General features: G+C 38.0%; 1 protein-coding gene across 1 annotated transcript in view; it reads right to left on the minus strand.

Annotated features, from left to right (window-relative positions):
• LOC139742134 (uncharacterized) overlaps positions 1 to 21,771 on the minus strand; it is a 33,791-nt gene that overhangs the window by 8,161 nt on the left and 3,859 nt on the right. Inside the window, exons 2-15 of the mRNA XM_071652702.1 lie at positions 20,588 to 20,945; positions 19,022 to 19,172; positions 17,813 to 17,954; positions 16,936 to 17,123; positions 16,176 to 16,336; positions 15,346 to 15,510; positions 11,546 to 11,760; positions 9,673 to 9,723; positions 8,645 to 8,799; positions 6,708 to 6,848; positions 4,994 to 5,135; positions 2,549 to 2,708; positions 1,151 to 1,248; positions 710 to 793 (exon numbers count right to left, since the gene is read on the minus strand). Of these exons, the coding sequence (XP_071508803.1) occupies positions 710 to 793; positions 1,151 to 1,248; positions 2,549 to 2,708; positions 4,994 to 5,135; positions 6,708 to 6,848; positions 8,645 to 8,799; positions 9,673 to 9,723; positions 11,546 to 11,760; positions 15,346 to 15,510; positions 16,176 to 16,336; positions 16,936 to 17,123; positions 17,813 to 17,954; positions 19,022 to 19,172; positions 20,588 to 20,834 (2,100 nt within the window). The 5' untranslated portion in view covers positions 20,835 to 20,945. The remainder of the gene's footprint in view (positions 1 to 709; positions 794 to 1,150; positions 1,249 to 2,548; positions 2,709 to 4,993; positions 5,136 to 6,707; positions 6,849 to 8,644; positions 8,800 to 9,672; positions 9,724 to 11,545; positions 11,761 to 15,345; positions 15,511 to 16,175; positions 16,337 to 16,935; positions 17,124 to 17,812; positions 17,955 to 19,021; positions 19,173 to 20,587; positions 20,946 to 21,771) is intronic.

Below are 21,771 nucleotides of genomic sequence, written 5' to 3' on the forward strand. Positions count from 1 at the left end.
GCACACTGGAAGATGTTCATTTTTCTTTCATGATAGGAGGCTTTGGATCAGTTCATCGTCACTAGACAAAATAAAAATTGAAGCAGTTGAATAGATTTTGCAAGCAAAGCAAGCAAAGGGTAAGTGAGGCTCTACCAACCATTACGTCAAGAACATATCCCAGGCATGGTTTCACCTTCTACTCATGGCTTTCAGGTATCACATCACACAGTTTTCGGGCATAAAGGAAAGTACAGTTATCCCTCTACTTGAAACGCATAAGGTAATAAAATTTCAAGAGCGTAAGCGTATCATTTTATTACATTTGTTTATCATTTATTGTACACAACTAATAAGGTAGTGTAAACAATTCTCTTTCAGTTGAGATCTTTTGTTTCAGTTTCACAGTTTTCGGAAGACTCTTAACAGCTCAATCTATGAATCTATTCTAAAATTGGCAACAAATTTTAGCATAGTAGATTGACAGCTTCTTTCCTACACTCAAATTGTTTCTTATTTTCTTTCACATTTTGTGCAGATTTAATGAATTTACCCTGTTCCATCTAATCTTTCCCCAATTAAAGGTACCTATACAATTCAGAGTTGCCAATAAATGATGATATACTAATAACTTTGCAGTATAATTACTCCAAGACTGGATGGATTAACTGTAAGTATTCACTAGAGAGTTTGAAAACGTAAAGCCATGAACGTGCATCTATCTACCCACCTTGCGACAAATATATTCGCCCGGGAGGTACACCACCGGCCGCAGTTTGAGAACAAGATCGCGCAAGAGCATCTTGTCACAATCCTGCAAAAAAGAGAAGTGATAAAAGTTTAAATATCTTATTAAACAAAAACAAATCACGAACATCAAGAAGGGGCAGTCATCCCTGAAAATCACATTTTTTTTCTTTGTCTCGGAAATAAGCAAAGACTTACAAGAATTTCTCAGTGCTATTCACATCTCATCATCTCTTTTGTTTGACAAATTTACTGAGATGCTATCACACATTATTCGAGATGATACCTTCTACAACCGTGCTATCCCACCCACATATTTAAATCAATCTTGTCAGACTCCAACTGCCTAGCAATTCCAAGGAAATGCCTCAATACATTTTTTTTTTCTGGATGAAGAGAAATGAGAAAGCATGCTGACACTCACTTGGAAGAGAGACACCCTGCTGAGTGTGTCCATGTGTACGTTGATGGCAATGTCTGTCTGCATTCTGATTGGTACGCCCTGTAGCAAATCTCGCTCATCTGTGTCGCACAGGGAGAGAAAAACAATATCTACATTTATATCTATTTACTTCAACTGTCCCTCTACCTATCTATTTATCTATCTATCTATCTATCTACCTATCTATCCATTTATCTATCTATCTATCTACCTACTTATCTATCTTTCTATCTATCTTTCTATCTATCTATCTAGCTAGGTATTTAAATATCTATCTACCTTTCTATTTTTCTATCTATTTATCTATCTATTTACTTATGAAGGATTCCTTTCCAAAAGGTTCTAATTCCACTTTTGATAGTAAGAAGATCAAAACCAGGATTTTCTTTCACATGCTCCTAATTGATCACAGGATACAGGATTACAAGATAAAGAAACCGTGAATGGGAAAAATGTATGAGTCTACACCCTACTGATTTTAAAAGAATTTGTGTGTGTGTGTGTGTGTGCATTCAGCAGCATTTGGAACAAAACTTTTAGCACACAGATGTACAACATGCAAATGTTGTTCTAGTGATTAGTTTTTGTCCCTTTGGGGTTTTTTCAGGGATGATTTATTAGCTCTGCACATTCCCTTCCTGTTTTCTCCTCTTTCCAATGCACAGGAATGAAACCTTTCACACCCAATGCTTTCACTCTATTGTATGAAACACTAGCAATGCATAATAGATATCAATATGAAAAAATATAGCACCAAACCCCTAAAATGTAGCTTCTAGGACTCATGGCATGAAATTATTTCATTCAATTCAATTTCAATTCAATCAACTCAATTTAATTTTTTTTTCTTTCCACTGAACAAAAGGCAATACGTGGTAAAAGGTATACAAGCAAAAAGTAAAGAAGTATACACACAGCGCTCGAAATCGAAATACCCACTGGCAATCAGCAATCTGCTGCTATGCCCCTCCCACTGGCTGGGATGCCCCTTTCAAAATCAGACCATTGATGGCCACAGCATTTCATTATTCACTTGTGCCCACTCTAAAAAGTGGCCTTGACCCAAATTTGATGAAATTTAAGGCCAGTTAACACACCATAAAGAATGGTAATAACTGTGAATGCGAATGAATGTATAATAGTCTAAAACAGACAATGCATACCTTGCAAAAATGTATTAAGAAGTAAATTCAGTGATGCGAAAGAGCAATCCACTAAAAAGCACAGCTTGTAGAAGTGGATCTTTTTGTAAACAATATGCATATAACTTATCTATCCAAAATATATGTATGCTAAATAAAAATATTTGTTAACTGCTATAATAAAAGCATATTAACTGATAAAGGCATATTAACTGTAATGATAAAAGCATGTTCTCACCTAACACGGCTCCGTTGTCCCATGAGTAGATGTAGTACATGCGAACTCTCTTCTGAACAGACTCCGGAATGTTCCACACCTTCAGGAGTGTCATGGTGTCATCCATCCTGCGTCGGAACGCATCCTTTGTGGCCCCAGACTTTGCCGAGATGTCTCGCATCTTGTAAAAGAAATGCAACAGACATAATAGTGCAATGAAGTGACTGTATACATGCCATTAATTCTCTATGAAAGTCTAGGAGAAATAGGCTTGGCAATACCTCCATGGAAACAACATGTGTTCATCACTATAGAATGCACACATACAGACCACAGTTTACAAATGTACACATTCACACTCATTACACTTAAAGGCGCATAGTCCCAGTAGCGTAGAGGGCGCTGTTGATGATACTGCCGATCACCGTTAGCACTGATACGAAGATTGCCGAAGTTGAGCTGTCATCAAGAGCAAAGCGCGTAGGTTTTGCTAAGTAACGTTGCCTTCATTGTCTTCTCTGCACATCACGCAGTCTGCCGTAATGCCAGGGTGCTTGCATATGTGCTTCTTATTATGACATCACAAAAGAAGTTTGCTAAAGCTGTCATCCCCACTCAGCCGAATCATGCGCCGAACTGTGATCGGACCACTGACTACAGTGGATCGGACTTCTTCGGACTCGGGGGAAGTGGGTCACAGCGTAAGCGCTAAAGAGGAGTCGATAGCGCAGGTCTCTATAGGAAACTTGCGCCGTGCGCCCGCGTATGCATTTGACTAAACCACCGGGACCATGTGCCTTTAATACTTACAACCTAATTTGATACACATCTAAAACATAAATACACTATATACACCCTGTATACAAACACTAATAAATACATACATTTGTATACACACATTCATACATATTGCATGTTCAAACATACATTATATAAAAAACTATTCATATACATGCATGATGAACATGTATGTGCAAATATCCATACTTCATGCATACTATTTGAACACACAGTGCTGGATTCTTTTTTTGTCAAGATTGTAACGTAAAGAGTTGCTTATAGTTGCTTCAGGCATGTCCAAGACCTAACTCAACTCTAAAACAATGCAAATTGCAAGATTATGACATACAGAGTTGCTTATAGTTCCTTGAGGCTGCATTCAAGACCAAACTCAACTCTAAAACAATGCAAATGCGTTCTCCACAGAAATTCTACACTAATTCTGTAGATTGACATGTCGACAACATAAACAACAATGTACTGCATATCTCTACAATACATTTCAGGTTGAGTGTGGAGTCTTTTTTGCAATACCTTTTCACTAATAGATCTAACAAGCCATATTGTTAGAATCATAACACCAGCTAGCACATCAGCAAAAGAATGTCACCATAACCCATTGAGGACAGGCAGATTTTGCTACAATTCCACACATTTCCCATAGACCCCTGCCCAAGTAAACTCAGGCCTCGTCCTCAACGGGTTTAACCCACATTTGCTGACCTACAGGATATTCTGTGGTTCGCACAAACGCTACAATTACTGATCTATGGGATAATCTGTAGCAAATATAACTTGGATGATGGCATCATGTACAGAGCTTTTTACAGCCAGTGAACCCTGACCCAACATCCCACAGTCCCCTGCCTCACTTCCTGTCACTACTTAATGGATTGTGCCATAAGGTAACAGCTAATAAGTCTACATCTATGTGAGATCGAACAATGCCATAGTCGTACATACTTTACTGTAGTCCCATTCATAGGTTTATGACTTAGACCACAGTAGTCTGAACTATCTATCAATTTCCATTCAATATTTCTTTATATTAGTAAGCTTTAGACTACATGAGTTATTTACCACTGAAAAGCTCACATTACGAAAGCTAAAAAGGCTACCAGGATGTCCAAATTCTTCCAAATCTCATGGTTGTATACCAGTACTGACACGACTTTTTGGAGGCTTGACCTTCACTCTTCCTTATCTAAGGGTGCGTTCGAGTGCTCTCTTAAAGCAAACCGTACCATACCATACTCATGCCAGAGGAGCACTCGAACGCTCCTAAAGTGTACCATACCATACTGAACCGAGCCAATTAAGTGAACCACTTCCTGATGTGCTCCAAAAGGGTTCCAAAAGCGAACCAAAAGTTCCCATGTGAAGAATGCACGGAACATGCACATACATCATAATACAAAAAGTTCATTCTCTTTGCTACAAAATGCCTGGCTCCCTCTAAAAATAGCTCATGAGGTACGCTTTTTTACAACAGAGCACTCGAACGCTCCACATCTGGCACAGTTCAGTACAGTACACTTTAGTTCATGAGGTATGCTTTTTCAACAGAGCACTCAAACACTCCAAATCTGGCACAGTTCAGTAAGGTACACTTTAGTTAAGTTCGCTTTTAATAGTTCACTTCAGAGCGCTCGAATGCACCCTAAGAACTTATTGAAGCAGTCTCACCTGTCCAATCATGGATGCAAAGACAAAGACCCCAGCCATGAAATCTATGTTCATGAAGATGATCTGAGCATTGGTCTGTGGAGCTGGCAGATTTCCAATGACAATCAGAGTCTTGGCAGATCGGAAGAGGCATCGGATGTAGCTTTGGAGAACATAACACAAAATAGATCAAATGACAATCATCCATGTATTATGCGAGCACTTATATAGGAATACATGACATCAGAAATTTATAATTTCAATGTCTTTATGGGGGGGGGGGGGGGCTGATTCCGCCCTCAACAATTGTACATCATGAAAAATTCCAAAAGTTATTTAAATTCTTATGTATTTTATTGTTTTTGGAATTTCTTATGTATTTCTTTGTTTTTTAAACTCTTTTTTTTCTTTTTTCTTTTAAATGGCAATTGTCATTGACCACTTTTCTACCATAAATCAATCAAATAGATAAATAGTACAAATACTCAAGTTTTTATGAGTTTCATGACAGAGCATTGTTTTCCAAAGGAAATGTACACAAAATCCCAAAATTATGCCCATTTTGGGCTGACATACAATTATAAAAATGGCCGTGGCTTCATAATGGTATGTTGCAAATTTGGTCTCAAAAGTTGTGCTAGACTTCAAAGAAAAAAAGTCAAGAAGCCTCGCGTTGAGGTCTTCTCGCGGTGCAGAATTATTGCACGAAATGTCGAGGGGAGGGGGGCAGTTTCCCCACCTCCGGCCTGATTATGGTTAGGGTCTAAGGGTTGGGTGGTATTCCGATTTCTTTCATTTATGTTTACTGTTTCTTCCTATCACTTCAAGCAAGAACATCATGCACCTTGGACAAAATGCTGGTAATCACCTCATTGAAACACTATTTCATTCAAAATTTAACAACTCATTTGAGGCAGCAGGTAAATACCAATTATCCATGGATGATTGATTTACCAGTCCCCAATAAACATGACAACAACAACAACAACAACAACAACAAATAATGACAACATTACCATCACCACCACCACCAACAACAACAACACAAGAATACAAGGACAGAACATGCCTCATTAGTTCTTAAACTTGTGCCTATAGATCAGAACATCAGCTGCTTGAATTATTGCAAAACAGTTTGATACCAGACAAGGGTCACACAATCAAACCAACACTCCCAAACGGGTGCAGCTAGCTAGCTGACCTACTTGTCCTTCCTGTTTTCTGAAAGTGGGTTTATAGCAAGCTAATAGGCAAAGAGCATCCAATGGGCAAAACACTCTTCTCATGCAAACACTCTTCTGTTTCTAAATTTGGTTCTCCCCAAATGCAAATGCACTCTTTACAATTGAGATCAGGCTGTTTACAACACAATTATTTTATATATCAGCAGGGCTGCTTATCTATGCAGATTGAAAAGCACAGATAATCACAAGGTGATAATATACTAAGGGCTACCGCTCCCTCCCCCTCCCCCCCCCCCCCCAAAAAAAAAAGGGGGGGGGGGGAATCTTGTAATCGCAGTTTGGAGAGTCAACATGCTAAATGTGCCAAATAAAGTTGAAGAAAAAAAAACACAATTTCTTACTTCATGTTAATGAAAAAATATATATGCATAATATGTTATACATTGCAAAAACATGGTGGCAGCTCTGTATGAGGCAAAGTTCACATGTGAGTGGCTGATTGTAGCAGAGGTCTGCAAGCAAATAAATACTAGCAATATAAGGTGACTTACGGATCACCATCCGCAGGAAGGTAGGTCCAGTCCTCATTGCGCTCCTCATCATATGTGATACCCTCCCATACCAGCATGGAGTAGTACAGGCAGGTGTTGAGGTGTATCATGTACAGCAGATAACAGACCATACGAAACACCCTTGAAGAGAAAATGAGGTTTAGAAATACACTCAGCCAGACAATGAAAGCCATTGTACAACAATACTGTCATTTGAAATATATACATATATACATGGAACATATAATATATGTTACTATGCCACCTGAAATATCATGCAACATAACATGATACGCAAAATATGCTCAACACAATATATGCTATATATGCTCCACATAATATATGCTCAACATAATACAATTGTATATGCTCAACATATAATATAAATATGCTCTACATGACCCTGCATGCTGTGGTAGATATCATGCCAATGTGAAACTTTGATATACAAGGGTTGAAAATAAATGCTGCACATGCTTTGGGACCAGATTTATAGTACAGTGTTCATATTCCACATGGACAGTTGAATAAGAAAAGTGCAGTAAACAGTTATTAGTAAGGAGATATATTCTCATATATTTCTGGCAGGAAAAACATGATAAAGGTAATCAAAGCTTTCATATGGTGTAGTGTGCTTTCATGCATTGGAATGTCTTATGCATATCAATCAGCAGAGATTGATATTTTTTATTAAGTTATTGAGCCATCATGATGTCAAAACAATGTCATATGTTATCTGTCTTGCAGTTTGGCTGTTTAAGGTTTAGGGTTGAACCACATATTATTCACCACACATTTGCACAGAAATTATAGATTTCAAACATATGGTAAACATATCATTGCATAGCAAAGATATAATGCCAATGGAATAGCAGCTTAAGTATATAAAAAAATAACACCAAGTTAACATGACAACAGCAGCAAACTCAGTACTGTATGATGGCATTTTGGTGGCAATCATTTTGCAGGATATTATCATTTGTATTGTGTTATGTTGTATTGCAGCACATTGTCAGAGACTCCAACTCTCCCGTTTTCGACGGGAGATCTCCCGCCGAAAACCCATTTTTGCACAATCTCCCGTTCTCCCGTTTGAGATTTGATTTCTCCCGCCCTGGTTCTGTGTCTCCCCGTGGAGAGGATTTCTTACTTATTTCTATCGTATGTTGAAGAAATAAGCCTTAGATAGCACCAGAGAACATCTAGAATCCTAGGAACTTCGCGCTTCGCACACATCAACTTGGAGTCTCCCGTTTGCTAGGGGTTTCGGGCGGGAGAATCTCCAGATCAGAAGGTGCTTGGGGTTGGAGTCTCTGCATTGTATCAAGCTGTGTAGCATCACATCACAATGCCAAGAAGCAACTGGGGAGCTATTTGCATGATTGCGAGATTTAGTGCAAAATTTGACAAACAGAAATAGCAAAAAAGAGAGGTATAACCATAGGCCTTGATCAAGACTGTAGCTATATGTTCACAGACACTATCTGATTGTGGGATACTGTAGCATGAAGCTTGAACTTTGGTAGAATGAGTATAAGTTAAAGGGATGGTATAGTATTGGTTGTGGTGAGGATTCAGCTTTTAAATTTTTATTGAAATATTTAGAATTCACTCTGTGATTACAGAGCACACAACTCTAAGAGGAATTCAAGGTTTTTCATGATGAAAATCTGTTTCGAAATGGCTGAGATATAAAAAAACAAAGTAAAACAAAGCAATCCTCGCAAAAGGCGGGTCCCACCTTTTATTAGGATCGCTTTGTTTGAGATATCTCAGCCATTTCAAAACCAATTTTCATCAAATAATCTCTGAATTTCTCTTAGAATTATATGCTCTTTCATATTTCATAAGTGGTTTCTCATTATCAAACTGAATCCCTATTTCAACCAAAACTATACTATCCCTTTAATGTCCATCAAGGTGTGACGGTAACTGACCTGATTCCATGAGCTGACTTTGACTTGTTCTCAAACTTCTGGGAGAACTCCAGGTAGGAGTTGAACTTGAGGAGACGGGGCAGACGTAAGAGGGGCTGGACGTCTCTCATCAGCAGGTAGAAGAAATCAAGCGGCAGCAGGGACAAGACATCAAGCTGCAGGTGTGACAAGAATGTGGAGATTGATTGATTGATTGATTGATTGATTGATTGATTGATTGATTGATTGATTGATTGATTGATTGATTGATTGATTGATTGATTGCTTGATTGATTGATTGATTCATAGATTGATTGATTGATTGATTGATTGATTGATTGATTGATTGATTGATTGATGAAATAATGGACTGAATGACTGCCTGAGTGATTGATCTCTGGATAGATTTGATTAAGCAATAAATTTATTTAATGATTGACTGATTGATTGGATTTGTTTTATTGATCAAAATGATCATCTACATGATTACTTAGTTGATTGATTCATTGATTTGATGGGTTGGTTGATTGATTAATGAATTAATTGATTGATCACTTAAGCAACTGATTAATTGTTGATTGATTTATCTAATGATGGATTTGATTACATGACTCATAGATTGATCAATTGATTTACTGATCAACTATGACTGACTGATTAGTTGATTAATAATTTGAATGATTAAGATAGGAATCAATGTTGCCAAGATTGAAGGAAATAGCACTATAGATGTAGTAGTATTACTAACATACTCAGTAATGATAAAGATGATTGTAATGATGATAATGATAATGATAATCATCATCATGATATCATCATCACCATGGTAATGATGATTTTGTTATAAAAAAACATATTCGTCAGCACTGCCATGTGTTGCAGTCCAGACAGATCAAATCACAATGGCAATGACCATAGCAACATGAAACATACATAGGACCTAAATACTACGGTATATCAAAACAAAAATAGTAAGAGAACAGAAAAAAAAGGGGAAAGCACAGTTCCTATGAATTCACTGAGGGGGTGCTGTACAAATAACTGCTCACCTTGAAAAGTTGAGATGAAGTGTAGTGGGTCAGCATGCATCTTTTGTCAGTCTGTGGGAAGAGCAAAAGTGATGACAAAATCACAATTTTTCCAATTGCCGCTTCTTCTATTGCAAAAGGCTTTTCAACATCGTGATTTGAAAATCTCATATTTCAGTTGCCATATGGCAGCAATCAAAAAACCATCAATCAGCTGCGAGTATTCCTGTGAGTATTCCAGTTGTTGCTGAGGTGTCAGCTGTCATTACAAACTCACAATAATATTTACAACATGTCTGTATGAATGTCAATGCTACAAGAAATTGATTATAATTTATAATATAGTTTTAAAAAATACTCAGTACAATTAACAAACCAAGCAAATGCCTTAACGGTGACACTAACTGTAAAACCATGCCGTCATTAATTTTAAAAGAGGCATACAGCAGGGCTCAAAATTTGTGGTGTCCTGGTTGCACAGGGCCATCAAGAATTTACCTCAGGTCACCAAACTTTCAAAAAGTATAATCTTTTTGCGACTCGATCAGGAAACTAAGATTCAAAGTAGATTGCTAAGTTTCCTTTCATTTGATGCCACTATATTTCTTTTTTTCTGGCCACCAACATTTCAATTAATTCAATGATTTTTGTGGACCAAATGAGCCACCAGAGAAAAAAAAAATCTAGTGCTGAGCCCAGGGTATAGGAACAATGTCAATGCCAAAATACCTGCTTAAATCAGGATCCTGATTTGTCTTCTTAATAATTACAAACAAATCTATCAAAGTGGACTATTAAATCAAAGGTCTATAGCTGCAAACTAGCTGCTTCAGTTAGCCAGTATGTATTCCTCCGGAGATGACAAATTACAAAAATTGAAGACCTGTATTACAGTCACTTATTTTGATGAAACTAGCAGCCAATCAAATTTGTCTCCAACTGGCAATATTTCACTGCGTACAGCAGCCGAAGACTGGGGGTGAGCCAGGCTACTGACAAACACGGCAGGCACCACGATATCAAAAGTGGGGGGGGGGGGGCAGTTTATATATCTGGTGCCACTACCGGATTTCATCAGCTAACAAGCAAGCCAAAAAAAAGGCCTTCAGTGCAACTTCTGCTGCCACTTCCTAGTTTCATCAGTTAACAAGCAAAACAAATAAAAAATTCCTATGTATTGTGCAAAAAAGCTGGGGGGGGGGGGGAAGCACCCTCGGCTCTGACAAGGGCACTTGCTGTAGTAATTGCAAGAGAAGTCCCAGCAGGAGGGCCTTTGAAGACTCAAACAAAGTTTAATCTCTGATATTACTGTCTTTATGATATTGCATAACATGCAAAAACTGAACATTTTGTGAAGTTTCTTTTTTTCAGTCCCATTGTAATGAAACTCTCACTGCTCTGCTTATACATTATGTGTGATAATTTACCTCTGTTGATCTCAACTTCAACATAGAGCAATTGATAATTCTAGTTGAGACCTAACCTAACAATATATGTATCTTGGTGAGATAGTTAGAAACCTCTTACGAAATATGAAATATAAATTTTTTTAATTCCCAGACAAATTCCACGTTTATTTGATGAAAATTGGTTTTGAAATGGCTGAGATATCCAAAACAAAGGGATCCTAATAATAGGTGGGACCCATCTTTTATTAGGATCCCTTTGTTTTACTTTGTTTTAGAATGTCTAAGCCATTTCAAAACCGATTTCCATTTTATAAATTTTGAATTGCTCTTAGAATGGTAGGCTTTGTATTGTTATCTTATAAGTGGTTTCTTAGCATCTTGCAAAAAGTAAAAGGCTCAAATCCTCATTCCCACCAATACTAAATACCATCCCTTTAAATCCTTTGCCTCACATTGTGACCACTACTGTCTTTTCAGAAACTCACAATGCCTTGGCCGGACTGAAAGAACATGAGGCGAGCCCTGAAGAGCATCATGTCCATCAGGTAGATGAAATCACACAGGTAGTCAAAGACCAGCCACCAGGCCAGATTATCCGGGTGCTGGTACGCGTTAACGAACGAGCCGCGCAAGAAGATGACGATGGCGTTGTAGAGAAATGCCAGTGTTACAACACAGAGCCAAGCAATCCAAACGCCTCCTGCACAATTTTGGGAAACCAGTATGAAGACATATACCACACTTAAATTCATGGAGAGGCTTGTAGCAGATGCTGTGTATTTATTCAAATAAATGACATTCTTGCATCAAGTTCTTAAAGGTATTAGAACTAGCACTGGCTGTGAGACACAAGCTCTATGGTTTAGTGGATAATTGACACCTGTCTGGTTACATCAAGAGGTTGCTGGTTCGAATCCAGTCTGAGTATGTATGCGTATGATTTTTCATCATGGCTACTACTAAAACACTGACATGGTCGGTGCTTATTTATGTTGATGTAGGGAAATTTGTTGATCACCTGCAATATCACAATGCTATCCACTAAGAATAACAATAAATAGATATATGAATATGAAAATCAAAGCTCATCATCAACTGGCCTTCTGAACCAAACTATATTTCCTTTTTGAAAGTGATATCCAAATCGCAAGCATCGGCAAAATGCAAGCATTCTGATTTTCATACCAATTAGTAGCTTTTGGGTTCTTTTGTTGTTGTTGTTGTTTTTGTTATTGTTGTTTTTTTCACGGGAAGTACACGCAACCTTTTGTATTTGTAATGATCCCTCCCAGCAAGCGTAGGAAGTACATACAGGGCTGACCTTGGAGGTCACATGCTAAACAACTAATTATAATTGCTTTCTAGCTGTAGAGGCATTCTTTATTTACAGCTCTTTAGCAGGACTTCACTCCCAGTGCAAGCAATATTTATGCTGACAGGGCAAACAGCCAGCACGCTGAAAACCACAAGATATCACATTCTTCAAGTTCATCCCCATTGAATGCAGCATGTACGCAGCTGTATGACCACCATATGAGAACACAAAGTAGGCTTTTGGTGCAACAATACAAAATTTGGGCGCTTTTCCAAGCAATAACTTCTATCCCATGGGAGCATGCCAAACCTACAATACATGCTGAAATATTTAATTACATGCCCACACATGCACTCATATACAGACATATAAATATGTAAATATAATATAAATATATAGATATAGAAATATATAGAAATAGAAACATACACATGAACATATGAATATATAATACATGAAAAATAAATACATAAATATAGATGCATCAATATATGAACATATGAATATAAACTTGTTTATAGGGGATGTGTGTGCATGCGTGTTCTCTGCAATGACTTTTGTTAAACATGTTTGTACTTTAGCAATGATTGCCAGATGAGGAGAATCTTGCTTTGGATTCTTTTTTTTTTTTTTTGGGGGGGGGGGGGGGGTGCCAAGTAATCCGAAGAAAAATGGTCAAAAATTGTCAAATATAATTATGGAATGTATTTAGACATGCATTTTGTCACATAAGTGATATTGAGCGTATCATGAATCAACACAAATCGACATGCACTTAGTTCCTTATTAAGGATGCGTTAAACACATCTGTTACAAACTACTGCAGTACAAATATTGGGTGCAGTATAACCTAAGGGAAGTGAGACTTCACCTCCGTGCATGAGATTAAACTTGCTTCAAGGGTATGTGATGGAGGTAATGATCAATTACCCTGTAAACCTGTGTATCAATGACACTCATTAATGCCCGACTCGACAAACAGTGTGTACGTGCTTACAAGTGCTGGTACACTACCTCTAGGAAACAGGGACACACACACACACACACACACACACACACACTCTCTCTCTCTCTCTCTCTTTCACTCTTTATCTCTCACCTTTCTCCCCCACTCTATCTATCCAGCTCTTTTTCATTATCTTCCTTTTTTCTCATCCAGAATTGAAAAACAGGCATATCAGTATTCAGTGGTAAACAAACATTGGTTTGGTTCAATGGCCCTACTATTTTTGTTCTGCTTTGTAAAGCTTTCATTCTTGACCAGTGCAAAGAAAACAATACACTCTGCCCTTGACCCATCCTGCTACACAGATGACAATACTGGCATGGTTGTATGTATGTGTGTTTGTGTGTGTGTGTGTGGGGGGGGGGGGGTGGGGTGGGTACATATCCCAATCCAGCTGCAAATTCCTGCATAAATTATGTCCATTGTTTGTAACTTCCTTTTACCAATTGCTTTGACAGGGGATACCTACTATACTAACTCTGCACTGAGCAATATTACTTCGGTACACGCTTCGTTTCTATGACCCCATAATTCCACTCAGACAACATGCAGTTGGACCAACTGAATTTATACCTTTTTGGATCACACAAACTATCATAGTGATATTCATATTTACACCTTAGTTTCAACATTACCCATTATTTTTTTTTCTTTTTCATTGCAGGTGCACAATATAAAAAATAGGATTCTTTATTCCATGAATACTGCACAAAAACTGATATCTATTTTCTTGAACTTTGATTTTATTTTTCCCTTCAGAATGATATAACTCTAGCGAAGCAAAGTACATTTTGGCCAAAGGAGGAATGAATGTAACTTGTTAAGAGTTGATTGACACTTCTTGACAATCCTTGAGCATTTGCAGTCATGCATTATAATGCCATACTCATCTGAGATGGGTAACTAGGATTTTCTGGGCTTACTCATCCCAATAACATCGCAATGACACTGTCAGGATGACAGAAGGCCGCTGTCAATCAAACCTGAGAGTCGTCATTGTGTATTGTGTTGCTGCCAATAACTGTTTGACCTTGAATAAATAGTTCCTGTTAGCCGTGACACTTTTATGAATAATGACAAGTTTGTAACTCTCTCTCTCTCTCTCTCTTTCTCCATTATAAGCCAATAGTGAAAACAACTTCATAAGAATATTGCTATATTAATCATGTGATTTTGTACAACTTCATAAGGTCATTGCTATATCAATTATGTGATTTTGTACACAAATAAATGAATTCGAGCAGGAAACTGAGCAGGAAACGCTGATTGATTTGACATTTTAGATAACAGTATTAGAATAATGTGATATTTTGTATTAGATATTTGAGGGTTTTTATTCACAAAGAAAATAAGCACACTATGTTGAATGTCATTTGAATGATGAGTGTAGAGAAATACTGGTAAACTTGTTTAGTACAAGAACATAAAGTTTTTTTTAAAGGATTGCAAGGGTATCTATCAAACACAGCATTGTAAGAGGAAAAAAGACTGATACAAAAAATGTAAGAGAAAACAAAACATACTGAGGGGCCCACCAAGAGGTGCAGCTGAAAACTGCATAGGACATCTTTGCAGAAAAAAAGAAAAGAAAACTTTAATCTAATCACAGAGCAAACTTGTGCACTATGACAAACAATGCTGTCTAAATGTAAAGACCATCAAGTACATGCCTGTGTGACTTGTCGCTGGGCTGACATGACTTTGTATCTCAAATTTTGGTGACAACTTTGAAAGTAGTGAAAATCACTTTTCTGGATTAATTTTTAGATAATCTGTGATGTCCTGTACAATTCCTAGCTGTCTTATCCCAAAAATGAAGCCACCACAGCATGTCCAAGGAAAGGTGATACCATTTGTTACATTACTTTGGTTGCCATGTTTTTTTTTTCTCTCCTGAACATCTGACATTTTTTGAGACACCAGGTTTTGTCGCCCCAACAGCAAAGACTTGAGATGTGATTTACCTAGGGGGTCAAAGTACTCTGGAAATCGGATGGACTTGATGCGATCCAGGAGACCAGAGAAATGGCCGATCTTCAAGTTCTTGAAGTGAATCTCGTCCGCCACATCCCCGATGCTGCTCGGAGCGAAGGAGTCCAACCGCTTGCGCACACTGGTTGGTTTGAGAGCTACATAAAGGTAGATGGGCAAACACAAGAATATGAATGGCATAAATGCATCAACATGCTTTATCTCACAGAGAAGGAGCCTATTTGTGACCATACACTTATAATAACAACTGGAAAGAGTGCAATGTATAACACGCTCTGCTGAAGAAACGTCTTATTAAACTGGAATCAGAAGGCAATTTATTTTCTTATTAGAGCAAAAAAAGCAGCAAAGCTTTATACAGGGTGATATCTATCTCTTGAATCAAATATCTGACAACTATATGGCCATGAGCACATTGAATGAAACAAAGATATCAATTATATATATGACCTTTCTTACATGTTACTTCTATGAAATAACATTTCCTTTATGACATCAGCCAATAGAAGATCAAGTAAAAGAGAAAATCAGAAAAGAGAAATAGATAGAGGAAGAAAAAATAATGCCTACATATATGTATATAATCTAAATATAGAGAGATATAATGATACAACAAAAAGCGAAAGTAAGAGGAAGGGGTGTAGAAGTACAAATAATGATAGATACTCTGACAAAATAAAAAGAAAGGCGGAAAGAATGAGAAAAAAAAGTTCTAAAGATAGACAGAAAGAATAAGAAAAAAAATAGAGAGAAAAATAGGGTGGGGGTGGGGAGGGGAGTAACAGCACACATCCCAACTCACTATTGTTTGCCTCAGGTGCAGCCTGGGGTGGGGCCAGACTGGAGTTTTGTGAGGACAAGGGTGCCACCTCATTGTTCCTCAGTTTGCCGACCCGTCGCGTGATGGACCGAACCAGGGTCTGAAGCCTGGGTTTCTTGTCACTAGCATCATCAAGTTCAGCTCTGGAAAAATTGAAAACTTTAATTCATAAACTTTGATGTCCTCATTGCATTTGAAGATGAAACATCATAACATTGGCTAAGATTTTGAAACTTAAGCAATTTGAGAACAAAATCCAGTGTGCTTACATGTTGACTTGATACAAATTCAAATCTCATCCCCCAAACAGTGATATTTCAATGAAATAATGGAATACATTGATATGTATGAAATGGTTGAAGTTGGTATACCTAAAAAGACAGTGATATCAGTCACAATTATGCAAATTAGATGAGATGAAATATTTGTCATTACCTCAATAGTCTGCCCTTAGTTTAAACAGAAATCTCACTGAATTTCCCTTCTTGATATGAATTTAAAAATTCAAGATTTTACTTAAAATCAACATAGTATAAGGCTTCATGATGTAACAGATTACTATTAAAAGAGAGCCAAAGTTGATACAAAATTGGAAAATGAATTATCTTAATTTGATCTTAAAATGGTATCCATCAATGAGACCTTACTCAAAATTACAGAGGTTTGATAGCCAAGGGATCAGCATTTTCCATACAGGCAAACATAACACACGAAATGTCAGCAGAGAGAAACAATTTCACACCCGCTCATCCAGCTGGCATCGCTGAAACTGCTCGGCTCACTACCAACGGAGGTTTTCCTCTTGAAGAGGCGTTTCCATGGTGACACACTGCTCTTGCTGGGTGATGGGTAGCTGTGTGGGAGCAGGTTGACACTGTGAGAGCTGTCACCATTGGTGTGGGGGCCACCATTGGACACATCAGCCACATCCTACCACGCAAAGAATTAAGAAAATCATTCTGATGATGACAATATTCTCCACAATCTAGGATAATGGCAATAATATCACAAAGTACTTCTACATGATTGTGCTTCTCACCAAAGCATCTCAATATTTTGCTTGATAGCCAATATTACCAAAAAAAAAAAAGATTACTTGTTTTTTATGTCCTCCTGAAAATCATGTGGTCATATAGGCCTACAGTTGGCGTGTGGTTAGATACTGCCAACTGATAACATGGCCAGCGCCACGGATTTAAAAGTGGGAGGGGGGGGGGGCCCAGTTTATATTTCTGGTGCCCCTTCCAGGTTTCATCAGCAAACAAGCCAAAAAAACAAAACAAAACAAAACAAGGTCTTTATCACAACTTCCTGATTTTCTGATGCCACTTCCAGGTTTTTTTACCTGTGCCAAAATCGCTCTGTTACAACATGCAATTAGCAAAAGCTTAACCACATTCTATTTTGATTACACACGCTGTCAAACCATACAGTACAATATTTCAGGTTACTGCAGTTTACAATTGCATCATTACACAGCCTATTGTGTCAGAATGTGATGTCACAGGAGAAAACACACCAGTCTGATGATATGTCTACACACTCTGACAGCAAGGCTAGCTGGGCGGGGCCCCCCGACTACCACTATCATCTATCTCCATCATCAGGGATGCCCTCACCTTGAGTGACAGGGAGCTGCCGGATGACTTGCTGTACAGACTGGTGGAGTCCACGCAGCCAGGGAGAGGCAGACTGTGGCGTTTCGACTTCCCCGTGTTGTTTGGCGGCTGGAGTCTCTGGGACACCGTAAATGCCCCATTCCTGTGACCGAAAAGTGAGAATGGAGCCAACAGCGATTTCCATATCATGTCTTGCTCACTCATCTTCATTCTCTTTCAGGACAGGAGAGGTTACGGCATCCGTGAAAATAGTGGTGTCAATTACAAAAATAAAATGAAATTAATGAAACAAAATGAAATGATATGAAATAAAATGAAATGAAATGAGAATTTAGAAACCAGAGTATGACTTAAATATTTGACTCATTAAAAAAAAGGACTTTTAATATTTTTTTATTGGGTTTTTTTTCGGGACAACAATTTTTTCTCTCGGGCCACCAAATATTTGAAATTTAAGATTTTGGTGGCCCCATCGGGCCACCAAACAAAAAAGTTAGTGTCGAGCCATGCCTAATCTGTTAGTTTTAGTCATCCTGTAGGATAAAAATATATAAACCATCCTGTAAAAACATATTTATCTGAAGAGAATGGAAAACTTGTGAGTGCTCAAAGAAAACAATGAGGAATATGATAACATTGATGGCTTGTTGCTCTATAATATTATACTGAATAATTATCATAACAGCATTTCTTTGGAAATATCACACAGTCTATTTACTTCGCAGTGATAATTCCAAGGATGTGAATACAATTATGTAGACCTACCTCTTTTCAGTCCTCTATTCATATTATATCTATAATACTATCTCTTCATCTGTCAACATCTGCCTGTCTTCTCTCATTTTGCTATCAATATATTTCTATATCTACTGAATCTATATGTATCAACCTGTTTGTCCGTCTGTCTGTTCATTCAACTAATTTTCTATCTCTCTGTTTTCATGAACATCTATTCCATGGTAGATCTCAAATTCGCAAAATCAGAAGATATATAAGAGACAAAAGCAGACTACTGTATATTTGTAAACCATTTGTCCACTTGTCTTGCAATCTATAAATAAAGTAGGCCTACAGGTACAAAATAAAGCTCTAAATCCCGAGAAGAAATTTGAGAAAACATAAAGAAAACTGTTGCAAAATGTTGCCTGTCTTTCACCGCTATCTGTCTTAAGATCATACAATGGTGTGCTAGCAGCAAAGGTCATGCACCTGTTCTGGTGACCTGCAACATCTCCGTTGGTGTGGTTCACCGTCACAGACCCCCCAGAGCTGGTCCAAGACTCCACGGGGGACGGGAAGTGTGGGGAGGCGATACTGCTGCTGCTTCTCTTGTTTGCTGGCTCACTGTCAGTTTTAGCCACTGCAAGTCAACGGAGGTTGGTTTAGAAACTTCATGAAAGGTTTGTGGACTGGAAGAAATGATGACACTATAGTCTCCACATTTATTTTGATTTAATGTAATGTATGCAGAGTGTTAAGTGACAAGATGCTGTTTGCCTGGGAGAAAGACAAGAAAACTATGGTAGGACTTATATTGTGAAAACAATATTCATGATTACTGGGGCTACAAAACTGGTGGGGTGGGAGAGGATGGGAGCATTGTGTTCTGTTTTTCAGAGGAACAATCTTTAGGCCTGTAACTGTACTACTTGTCTATGGTGTAAATTGTAAGATTGCATCTGTCATGCTTTTGTGAATATTATTTGTTAATCACTTCCTGATTCATGTATATATACACAACATATAGATTGTACAACATAGATGCCTTGTCCACCATTCAACTTCTATCAGACTATCAACCTCGGGATCATACTCTCAGGGTCCTATATAACTTCAACAGAGCATAAACATCATAAACTGGTAAAAGCCTTTCATACCAATATGGTCACATGCCTAGATATAGCTATCTGAATCTTGTGTTGAAGAGAAACCACTATTCTCATGCACAAAGACGCATTTTTCAATTCAAATTCCACCTAAACACACACACACACACACACACACACACACACACACACACACCCAAGAACTTCTAGTAGAGACAGACAGCATGAAGACTTTTGGTTCCTATGGTAACCACAGTATAATGCCTAATTGTGACATCAAGTCAGAGCTCTTTACTCATCCTATTCTGCCCCCTACTTATGCTGATCATTCCCTTTGATTTCATAGATTGTAGGTAGGAGTTTACTCCACCAGGTTTTTTTTTTCCCCCATATTAAATACTACTTTGAAATAACCTTGAGACAAGAGTTGTCATTAGTATCATCAGGTTTACATGAGACCGACCACTGTTTTACCCATAATATGTCTTTCCTATGCCAAATGTGCTCATTGTGCAGTCATCCCTTAACTCTGTTCCCAAGTAAACAGCAAAACACATTCTGAATATAGACCTGGCAATGTGAATAAAGTTCAATCCCCTCTGGCACATTTCCAGACATTTGGACAACATTAACACTTCCCTTTCCATCGGTATGTTCTACAAATAAAGTCAGTTGGATTCTTAGGCTGATGGTCTCGAGGGGGTTAATGGGAAATTTCCCTCCATGTTCCTGTCGGCTCTCGTGAGTGAGGTGAGATCTTCAGCAGTAAATTGAATACACCTTGTATGAAATACTTCCGATCAAATAGTTAGCACTGCATCACATCTGAATGCAACTCAAGATCTACATCTAGTGTAACGTCCCAAGGTATTCATAAAAAGTTTACGACAGATGGGTTAGTACGAAAGCTCGCAAAAAGCCCCAAGACAATGAAATGATGCAGCCATACCTCCATTTCCGTTGGGATGTAGGGGGTGGCTGTGCTTGTCGTTACTGATGAATCCCCCATTGACCAGGTCCACCTCCTCCGTGGCATTGACGAGGGTAAAGGAGAGGGCGGAGTGTCGCTCCAGGCTACTGGGGGGCCTCGAGAGCTTGATGGTGGGCGTGAGGGGTGAGCGGGGACTCATGTTGCCCCTCGGCTTCGGCTGGAGATTGTTCATCTCCAGGCCATCGGGTTTGTTTGATCGCGGCATCCTTTCTGTGTTTCACCTCTCAACCTGTTACCAAAGTTTGAGCCTGCCGTCTATAATCCCTCAGCAACACACCTTGTAGCTTATTCTTGGTATATCTCAGAACTTGAAAGACTGTTAGAACAAACAAAAGAAAAACAAATAATGTTGGACTGTGAGCACTGACATATGTATGACTATAGTAAGGACCTTAACTCCCCATTATTGATCTCAAGACAAATAATTTATTCTCTTTTCAGTTTCACTTTGATTTTATTTCTGCATTTTCCCATAAAAATTACACACATGAATTGATAGTTCATTTTTTTGTGAAAAAATTCACAAAATAAATTCACATTGTAATAACCATGATAATCTTTAAAAACATTTGGACAAATACAATGAAACCAAAGATGTCAATGATACACTGTTATTATTATTATTATTATTATTATTATTATTAGTAGTAGTAGTAGTAGTAGTAGTAGTAGTAGTCATAGTAGTAGTAGTAGTAGTAGTAGTAGTAGTAGTAGTAGTAGTACTACTAGTAGTAGTAGTAGTAGTAGTAGTAGTAGTAGTAGTAATAGTAGCAGCAGTAGTAGTAGTAGTAGTAGTAGTAGTAGTAGTAGTATTTGGCGCAGAAGACATACAATTACTTATTTCCAGTTTGAAAGAAAAAAGAAAAGTGCAAGAGTCTGCCATCTTAAGCAGGTGTTTGATAATACTTGGTACTTGTTGGGGTCCTCCTGAATACTGCCCATGGAGTTTTAACTGGATAGTGATGGCAGCCTCAGGAAAAAAGATTGCAAAAAGAAGCACACAAAGAAATGGGCAATTTTCCATTGAAATGGAAGTGAGTGGGGAAGGAAAAAACAACAGAAGCAACGCATCAAGAGGCCAAGTGTGCAAAGTGGTTTTGTTAATTCGTTTTGTGTTTGTCTTCCCAATTCTATGAGCAAGC

This window comes from Diadema antillarum, unplaced genomic scaffold (assembly GCF_040938485.1).
Source record: "Diadema antillarum isolate AM-2024a unplaced genomic scaffold, OU_Dant_1.0 seq00000981_RagTag, whole genome shotgun sequence".
Classification (NCBI taxonomy): Eukaryota; Metazoa; Echinodermata; class Echinoidea; order Diadematoida; family Diadematidae; genus Diadema; species Diadema antillarum.